The 10,460-nt window shown below is 41.6% G+C and overlaps 1 protein-coding gene across 1 annotated transcript; it reads right to left on the reverse strand.

Moving 5' to 3' along the window:
• Window positions 1–8,725: 8,725 nt before the first annotated feature.
• Window positions 8,726–9,085, reverse strand: LOC137651643 (craniofacial development protein 2-like). Its single transcript, XM_068384862.1, has one exon. It carries the CDS (start codon window positions 9,083–9,085, stop codon window positions 8,726–8,728), a length of 360 nt encoding a protein of 119 aa, XP_068240963.1.
• Window positions 9,086–10,460: the final 1,375 nt, after the last annotated feature.

The following is a 10,460-nucleotide window of genomic DNA, read 5'->3' on the forward strand; positions in this document are numbered from 1 at the left end:
CCCCCCTCCCCCCTTGACGTCAGAAGTAGCAGCCGAGGCAGCAATGGGAGAGACTACGACGGACTTGGTAGAGCAGGTACTGGGACCTCCATTGGTAACCACGATCTTACCCCCGCAGCACTAGGGAGAGGACCAGGGGGCTGCAGCATTGCAAGCGAGATCGTTGGAACATGCCCCATATATCCTAATGGGACATGCTAGGAATGTCAGTAGTTAGGATTGACCTACCAGATAAGTCCATTCGAGCGCTGATCGACATAGGAGCCAGTGTTTCACTCATTGAAAAAAGATTCTCCTCAAACCCACTACAGTCAGCATCATCCATCCTCCTCGACACACCAGGAGGAAATAAACTACGCGTAAGCCATACAACGATCATCAACTTTAAGGTGGGAACTGTGAAGTTTACACATGATTTTTTTGTCTCAACCACCTTGGGAATTCCAGGAATTGAGGCTTTACTAGGGATTGATGAGTAATCAAATATGCAGTTTTGTGGAAAAAGATACAATAACAGTAAAAGCAGGAGGGTCCATTTTGCCAATAGAAAGTCACGAGAGAGTAAGTGCTTGTGCGGGCACGGAGAGACGATTAAGTAAGGTAACAGCTGTACCTGAAAGAAGAGAAGTATTGTCTCCCCAGACACTTACAAGCATATCAGTGACCCCGTGTCACCCAAGGTCGTTGTTAAACGCCATGACAGTTGGCCGTATGTAGTTTTAGAGGGCTTGTCAGAAATAAAAGAGAACAGAGCTGTAATAACGATAGTTAATTTGTCAAATAAAAGAGTTGTGTTAGGAAGTGATTCTGTGTGTGAATTACAGGTATATGAAATTGCTAATAATGGGATCTTGGGAGCCACAACTCCAGCCCACACAGACGAATGTACTCAGAACTTGATCATGCAAGCTCGAAAACTGTCCGCCAGAATATCAACCTGTAGTTAGTGACATTGTTAATAATTATTCCGATGTTATAGCAAATGGAGACTAGCCACCCGGGAGGATTGATTGATATCCCTTAAGCATTGAAACTGGGCAGGCAGAGCTGAACAGGTCAAGGCCTTATAAGGTACCCATTCATTTCCAGGGAAAGATAGAAAGGGAAATTAGTAAATTAAAGGAACAAGGGATAATCGAGGAGAGCGATTCCCCTGGGCTTCTCCAATTGTAGCTGTTAGGAAAGAGGATGGCTCGGTAAGATTGTGTTGATTATAGGAAGTTGAATGCAGTCACGAAAGGATAATGCATTTTCATTGCCCTCGATTGAAGAATTACTTGTGAAGGTATGGGATAGTAAATATTTTACAACTATTGATTTAAAATCTGCATACTATTAAATACCCATTCAGGAAGACAATAAACGTGTAATGGCATTTATCCATCCATATACCAAAGACACTTCCCCCAATTTTGGGGGGTAGCCAACATCAACAAGAAACAAAACAAAAAAGGGGACCTCTACTCTCTACGTTCCTCTAGCCTAACCAGGGACTCAGCCGAGTTCAGCTGGTACTGCTAGGGTGCCACAGCCCAACCTCCCACATTTCCACCACAGATGAAGCTTCATACTGCTGAGTCCCCTACTGCTGCTACCTCCGCGGTCATCTAAGGCACCGGAGGAAGCAGCAGGGCCTACCAGAACTGCGTCACAATCGCTCGCCATTCATTCCTATTTCTAGCACGCTCTCTTGCCTCTCTCACATCTATCCTCCTATCACCCAGAGCTTTCTTTACACCATCCATCCACCCAAACCTTGGCCTTCCTCTTGTACTTCTCCCATCAACTCTTGCATTCATCACCTTCTTTAGCAGACAGCCATTTTCCATTCTCTCAACATGGCCAGACCACCTCAACACATTCATATCCACTCTAGCCGCCAACTCATTTCTTACACCCGTTCTCACCCTCACCACTTCGTTCCTAACCCTATCTACTCGAGATACACCAGCCAAACTCCTCAGACACTTCATCTCAAACACATTCAATTTCTGTCTCTCCATCACTTTCATTCCCCACAACTCCGATCCATACATCACAGTTGGTACAATCACTTTCTCATATAGAACTCTCTTTACATTCATGCCCAACCCTCTATTTTTTACTACTCCCTTAACTGCCCCCAACACTTTGCAACCTTCATTGACTCTCTGACGTACATCTGCTTCCACTCCACCATTTGCTGCAACAACAGACCCCAAGTACTTAAACTGATCCACCTCCTCAAGTAACTCTCCATTCAACATGACATTCAACCTTGCACCACCTTCCCTTCTCGTACATCTCATAACCTTACTCTTACCCACATTAACTCTCAACTTCCTTCTCTAACACACCCTTCCAAATTCTGTCACTAGTCGGTCAAGCTTCTCTTCTGTGTCTGCTACCAGTACAGTATCATCCGCAAACAACAACTGATTTACCTCCCATTCATGATCATTCTCGCCTACCAGTTTTAATCCTCGTCCAAGCACTCGAGCATTCACCTCTCTCACCACTCCATCAACATACAAGTTAAACAACCACGGCGACATCACACATCCCTGTCTCAGCCCCACTCTCACTGGAAACCAATCGCTCACTTCATTTCCTATTCTAACACATGCTTTACTACCTTTGTAGAAACTTTTCACTTCTTGCAACAACCTTCCACCAACTCCATATAACCTCATCACATTCCACAATGCTTCCCTATCAACTCTATCATATGCTTTCTCCAGATCCATAAACGCAACATACACCTCCTTACCTTTTGCTAAATATTTCTCGCATATCTGCCTAACTACAAAAATCTGATTCATACAACCCCTACCTCTTCTAAAACCACCCTGTACTTCCAAGATTGCATTCTCTGTTTTATCCTTAATCCTATTAATCAGTACTCTACCATACACTTTTCCAACTACACTCAACAAACTAATACCTCCTGAATTACCACACTCATGCACATCTCCCTTACCCTTATATAGTGGTACAATACATGCATAGACCCAATCTACTGGTACCATTGACAACACAAAACACACATTAAACAATCTCACCAACCATTCAAGTACAGTCACACCCCCTTCCTTCAACATCTCAGCTTTCACACCATCCATACCAGATGCTTTTCCTACTCTCGTTTCATCTAGTGCTCTCCTCACTTCCTCTCTCGTAATCTCTCTCTCATTCTCATCTCCCATCACTGGCACCTCAACACCTGGAACAGCAATTATATCTGCCTCCCTATTATCCTCAACATTCAGCAAACTTTCAAAATATTCCGCCCACCTTTTCCTTGCCTCCTCTCCTTTTAACAACCTTCCATTTCCATCTTTCACTGTCTCTTCAATTCTTGTGCCAGCCTTCCTTACTCTCTTCACTTCTTTCCAAAACTTCTTCTTATTCTCTTCATATGACTGACCCAGTCCCTGACCCCACCTCAGGTCAGCTGCCCTCTTTGCCTCACGTACCTTGCATCTTTACTTCCACCTTTTTCTCTCTATATTTTTCATACTTCTCTATACTATTACTCTGCAGCCATTCTTCAAAAGCCCTCTTTTTCTCTTCCACTTTTACCTTCACTCCTTCATTCCACCATTCACTGCCCTTCCTCATGCTGCCTCCAACAACCTTCTTGCCACATACATCACTTGCAATCCCAACAAAGTTTTCTTTTGCTAACTTCCACTCCTCCTCTAAATTACCAGTTTCTCTTACTCTCACCTCGTCATATGCCATTTTCAACCTTTCCTGATATTTACTTTTTACCCCCGGTTTTATTAGCTCTTCAACCCTCACTAGCTCCCTTTTACATCCACCTACTCTATTCCCCCACTCTTTTGCTACAACTAATTTTCCTTCCACCAAAAAATGATCAGCCATACCGTTAGCCATACCCCTAAACACGTGCACGTCTTTCAATTTTCCAAACATTCTTTTAGTTATCAACACATAATCCATTAATGCCATTTCTACTACTCTTCCATTTGCCACTCTTACTCATGTATACTTATTTTTATCTTTCTTTTTAAAAAATCTAGCACTTATTACCATCTCTTGTTCAACACACATATCTACCAGTCTCTCACCACTCTTTTTTTCACCTGGTACGCCATACTTCCCAATGACACCTTCTACCTCTCCAGCGCCCACTCTAGCATTTAAGTCACCCATGACAATTACATAATTCCTTCTACCCAGTCCTTCTACACACCTAGTTAATTCATTCCAGAACTCATTTCGCTCTTCTTCACTTTTCTCACTACCTGGCCCATACGCACTGACAAACGATTAACTATTTCAGTTCAATTTTCTTCCTTACGGTGTTAAAACTGCTCCAAATCATTTCTCTTTAGTAATGATGGTGGGTTTGCTTCCAGTAATAGGCCATAATGTTCTTGTTTATTTAGACAATATCATAATTACAGGGAAAACGGCCAAATAATAATATTCGTAAAGTTTTAGAAGCATTACGACATAATGGTACGAAAATAAATTTGTCAAGATGCAATTTTTTCTGTAAACAGGTCGAATTTTTAGGTCACATAATAACCCCAGAAGGTAAACAACCCTGCCCCAGTAAAGTAGAAGCTATTAGAGATTTCCCCAGGCCACATACCCTTACGGAAGTAGCTGGGTTCCTTGGGCTCGCTGGATATTACCATATTTTCATAAGAGGTTTTTGAAAGATAGCGGGACCCTTAGATGCTTTAAAGAAGCAGAAAATAATAAATTGGGGAGTGGAATAAGAAAGGGCCTTTAATCATTTGAAAGCTGCCTTAACTAGCAATGACTTACTTGCATATCCTAGATTTGATCACCAGTTTTTAGTGACAACATATGCGACTACCTTAGCTATTAGTGGCGTAGTTTCTCAACGAGATGATAAATGTAGAGAGTGACCCATTTGTTTTGCTTCCAGGACATTGAAAGGGTGAGAAAAGAATTATAGTACATTCGATCAAGAGGCTTTGGCCACTTTCTGGGTTCTAGAGAGGCTTCAGTTCTTTTTATTAGGTCAGTCGATTGAGTTGCAAAGTGATCATGACCCTGTACGTGACTTATTTTATAAAAGTGACTCGACATCTAAAGAAGCGAGATGGATTGAAAGATTGTTAGAGTTTAATATAAAGGGTTTTCACTAAATAGAAGGTAAAGCTAACCAGATAGCTGATGCCCTCTCGAGAGGTGTGGTAATAGGAGAAACAGCTAGGACACAAAAGAGGAACAAAGATCGATACCAAAATATTTAAGACCCGATCAAAATAGAGAACGGGATGTGAATTTACGCAAGGAGCAATCAGAAAATGGGAACCGCAAGAGAGAGAGAGAGAGAGAGAGAGAGAGAGAGAGAGAGAGAGAGAGAGAGAGAGAGAGAGAGAGATGGGAGCGGTGAAGGTGAATATATGTGGGTGGCCGAGGACATGACCAGTGGTGCTCAAAATGAGTGCCCTAATGATGCAGGTGTGATTGACTTGGGAGGTTTGGACATAAAAGAAGTCCGAGAGGGACAGAAAAAAGATGAATGGATGGAGAGTGTGTGAGCAGTGATTAAAAGGGAATCGGAAATTTATCCATCATTTCTGAATGTGCCTTGTGAGAATTTTTTTATGAAGACGATATCTTATATTGTGCTTATGAGAGGAGGGGAGGGGAATTTTGTGCATGTGTTGTTCTTCCTCCCTCTTTAATTAATCGAAGCATCCACATTGTACATGCAAGTCCTTATGCAGGGCATTTAGGGATTGATAGAACATTAAGGAGGGCACGAGAATCCTTCTTTTAGTTAGGAATGAAAAAAACTATAGAAAGTTATATAAAATATTGTCATGCTTGTAACTGTTTCAAAGAACATAAAAGCACTGTACCAGAAGCCAGGAAGTGGTAGGACCATTTCCTACTGGTTTAACACAACATAGGTGTATATGTGTATTTCTGGATGTATTTACTCGTTACATTCATACTTACGCAATGTTGGATAAATTAGCAAATTCATTACTAGGTTTGGTTGCCCAAAAATTTTGATTAGTGGTAATGGTCTCTAGTTTATAAATAAGGTGGTGAAATCGGTCGTGGACTTGATGAAAATTGAACCCTTTTCAGTGACCGCATATAGGCCTTCAGCTAATGGGTTCGTGAAATCGCATAATAGGGAAGTACTGCGAATTTTACGTTACTTAGTGGCTGATGACCCCTTAAATGGCACGCCATGCTTCCTACAGCTAAGCTAGTTTTGAACATTGCATATAATGCTTCGTTCAGGGACACACCTTTCTTTTTAGTGTAAGAACAAGGTCCTGTGTTACCATATACTGTCCTGATTAATTTGTAACAGTTGCCAAATTATTCAACCGACCAATACCGTGTCTATTTACTAAATCTCTTGAGGAGAGTAATGAACACCACTGAAAGGTTTTTGAAAAGAGCTAATGAAAAACAGCTCAAAGTATGATGGTCGGTTCAAAACCGCACCAGTGAAAGTATTTGTGGGTAATCGTGTGCATTTGAAACGATTATAACCTTCTTCTTCTTTGTCTGCATCTTTTCCCACCTTTATGTGGGGTTATTGTTTCTGGCCAGCATTCTTCATCTACCTCTGTCCCATACTTCATCACTGGTTAATCCCCTTGATCGAAGGTCATCATTGATAGAGTCCATCCACCTTCACTTTGGTCTTCCTCTCCTTCTCGTTCCCTGTACCTCCATTTCCATCACTCTCCTCCCAATATACTGTTCATCTCTTCTCATGACATGACCATACCACCTCAGTCTACTTTCTTGGATCTTATCTGATAGTTTTCTAACTCCTGTGGTACCCCTAATTACCTCATTCCGTATCTTATCTCTTCTTGTCACCCCACACATCCATCTCAACATTCTCATCTCTGCCACACCCAGTTTCTTCTCTTCTATCTTCTTTATTGCCCATGTCTCCGCTCCATACATCATTGCCGGTCTTACAACTGTCCTGTGTACTTTACTTTTCAACTTAACCCCCATTTTCCTGTCACATAATACTCCACGCACTTTTTTCCAATTCTTCCATCCTGCTTGTATTCTGTGGTTTATTTCTGCCCCCAGATCACCATCCTCTGTAATTGTTGATCCTAAATACTTGAAATTCTCAGCTCTTTTCGATCTCTCTCCTTGTAAACCAGCTTCCCCATTAACCCCATTCTTTAATATCAAATACTCTGTCCATGCCCTGCTGATCTTCAATCCTCTATTTTCCATTTTTCTTCTCTATTCCTCCAATTTCTCTTCTAGTACTTCTCGCTTAGTGCTACACAGTATAACATCATCAGCAAAAAGCATACACCAAGGAGACTGATCTCTAAAACCTTGTGTTACTACATCTATGACCAGATCAAATAGGTAAGGGCTCAATGCAGACCCCTGATGTAGTCTCACATTTACTGGGGAACTTTCTGTTAAGCCTATATTGTTCTTAACATTTGCTTCTGCCCTCCTATACATATCTTGGGTGGTTCTTACATATTTCTCAGTGACCCCCTTTTCTTTCATACATCTCCACAGCTTCTGACGTGGTACACGATCATATGCCTTCTCCATGTCGATAAAGACCATATGTAATCCTTTCTGTTTCTCCCAATGTTTTTCTATCATCTGCCTCAAAGCAAATATTGCTTCTACAGTCCCTCTTCCAAGCATGAATTCAAATTGTTCCTCACCAATTGTTGTTTCATCTCTGAGTCTCTTCTCAATGATCTTTTCCCATATTTTCATAGTATGGCTTATCAACTTTATACCTCTGTAGTTGCCACAATCCTGGATGTCTTCCTTCCCCTTATAGATGGGAATTATTAGGCTTCTTCTCCATTCCTCTGGCATCTTTTCTTGATTGAAGATCTTCTGCGTCATGTCCCACAAGATATCTATGCCTTCCTCTCCAAGACTCTTCCATTCCTCTACTGGTATATTATCCTGTCCTGCAGCTTTACTATTTTTCATATTCTTTACTGCTTGTTCTACTTCTCTTCTAGTCACTCCTATGGTAACTGCCTCGTTTGGGAGTCCATCTTCAAATAATGTTCTTGGGTTCTCCTCATTCAATAGTCCTTCAAAATAAGTTTCCCACCATTTAATTTCATTCTCTTCTGCTAGAACTATACCATTTCTATCTTTTATTTGCCTTATATGGGTCAGGTCTTTAGATGCAGCATCTCGGGCCTTAGCAATCGTAATATTTTCTTCTCTCCCCTGATGTTTCCATCTCTTTATAGACTTCATTTAATGTCTCTGCCTTTGCCTTTGCTACAACTTTTCTTGCTTCTTTCTTTGCCTGTTTATTTTTTATCCTGCTTTTGTTCTGATAGATCTGCCTTCTTCTTGGCTTCTTTCTTGGTTTTTACCCGTTCTTGAACCTCATCATCCCACCACCACGATTCTATATCATTTAGGGGTCTTCTTCCTGATGACTTTCCAAGTACTTCCTCACCAATCCTTAGAATCACTTTACTATTCTCGGTCCACCATCCTTGTACATCCTCATGTAACTCTACTGCTTTCAGCACTCTTTCCTTAAACAAGACTCTCAGTTCTTCCTCTTTCAATTTCCACCACTTAATCTTTAGGTCCATTCTCGTCTTTATACTTCTCCTCCAATTCCTTAGTCTACAATCAATTACCACTAACCTGTATTCTGCTGATACACTCTCCCCATTTATCACCTTGCAATTTTTAACCTCCGTCAGATGGTCTCTCTTACACAGCAACAAATCTATCTGGCTCTCCCTGCCACGCTTCTGTAAGTAATCAGTTTGTTAATCTTTTTCTCAAAGAAGGTGTTGATCATTGCTAGGTCAAAAGTCACTGCAAAATCAATCACTCTTTCTCCCCCATCATTTCTCTCACCCACACCCCAACCTCCGTGCACTCTCTTTATCCCTTCCCTACTAATTCCCAAGTGACCATTCAGATCTCCTCCCATAATTACCCTTTCCCTTGCAGAAATTATTTCAAGCTCCTGGTCCATCTCCTCCCAGAATGTATCCTTCTCCTTCTCTGTACATCCAGGTCGTGGGGCATAGGCACACACCACACTAACTATTGTTGCTCCCAGTCCCAGCTTTATGCTCATAATTCTGTAATTTTTCCTATTAACTCCAATCAAACTTTCCTTCAAATCTTTCGATAATATTATTCCTAAACCATTTCTTCCTTCCATATTTACTCCACTGTAATAAATTTTACAACCTTCGCCTAGTTCTCTTGCCTTAATTCCCTTCCAACTGGTCTCCTGCACACACAGCACTCCAATCTTCCTTCTCTCCATGAGGTCAACCAGCTTTCGCCCCTTTCCAGTCATTGTCCCCACATTCAGGGTTGCTACACTCATCCTATCCTCAGATATTTTCCTGTGAGCTTGCCTCTTTAACCCAGCCCGGCCATGACTGGGTAGCCCTTGCCGATTTTTCGAAGAGATCAGGCAAGGTCCTAATACGTCGCCTACAGGGAACGCCCTTGCATGAATTTTATTTTCACAATTTTCAGTGGCCATATTGGTTTTGTCTTATTTTCATGGCTGGATGCCTTTCCTCCCGCCAACCCTCCCCATTTACCCGGGCTTGGGACCGGCTTGCCCCCTCTCAGTTGCAGGGTTGAAACGCAAACTAGAGCCCGCGTATTTGGGTCCATACTGAGGAAAGATGGTTAAATCTAACACAGTAGTGATACAAAGTATTATCAATGGTGAAGTGTCTGAACATCATCAGGCACACATACACGTGGTGCCTGAAGAGGTAGTTTTCAAGAGTGTCAATCAAAGTGTACCTCATTACTCCTGCATATGTGACATTCCTCGAGTTGATGAGTAGATTTTTTTTTCTTTGTTGTTTTTGTTGTTTGAAAAGATCTCATTTCTTCTTTTGTCGTGTTTTAAATAAACTTGATGATAACAATGTAGTCTTATGTAGGTGCTTAATGTATACATGAAGTTTTGTGGTAATTTTTCTGAGTGTAGCAATACGTATGACATACTGCTGAGTGAACCTAAAAACAATCAGAGATTAAATAGGTAAGGTGAGATCCGTCAGGTGGATGCTGTATTATTCATGTATTTATATGATTCCTGGTTGCTGGGGCCGGGGCGGTTCCCGAAGGGCAAGTGGCTGCGGGATTAAAGTTCAGCCTTGGGGAAAGGCATTTTTAGAGAATATGTAGATGTGAATCCCTTATACTTAAAGTTATAAGAGAAGGGCGGGATGATGAATGATTTTCTCGGGAAAACGGGTAGTGGCCACCGATTGATAGCTGCAAGTGCAAGTGTAGTAGTGATTTAAAAAAAAATGGCGAAACAATGGTGGTTAGTTGTGTTGCGAAATTGTGCCATAAACTCTGACAAGTAAAATTGAGGGATGAAGGAATATCTATTCCTATCCCTGTCCCTCTCAAAGGGCCCGTATTGCCCACAACCAGGGGGACGTTATTGATGAGGTTGTATAATACTGATATTG

Source organism: Palaemon carinicauda, chromosome 13 (genome assembly GCF_036898095.1).
Source record: "Palaemon carinicauda isolate YSFRI2023 chromosome 13, ASM3689809v2, whole genome shotgun sequence".
Classification (NCBI taxonomy): domain Eukaryota; kingdom Metazoa; phylum Arthropoda; class Malacostraca; order Decapoda; family Palaemonidae; genus Palaemon; species Palaemon carinicauda.

Coding starts and splice junctions, on each gene's coding strand:
- LOC137651643 (XM_068384862.1), bottom strand. CDS start 9,085: ATGAGCATAAAGCTGGGACTGGGAGCAACAATAGTTAGTGTGGTGTGT.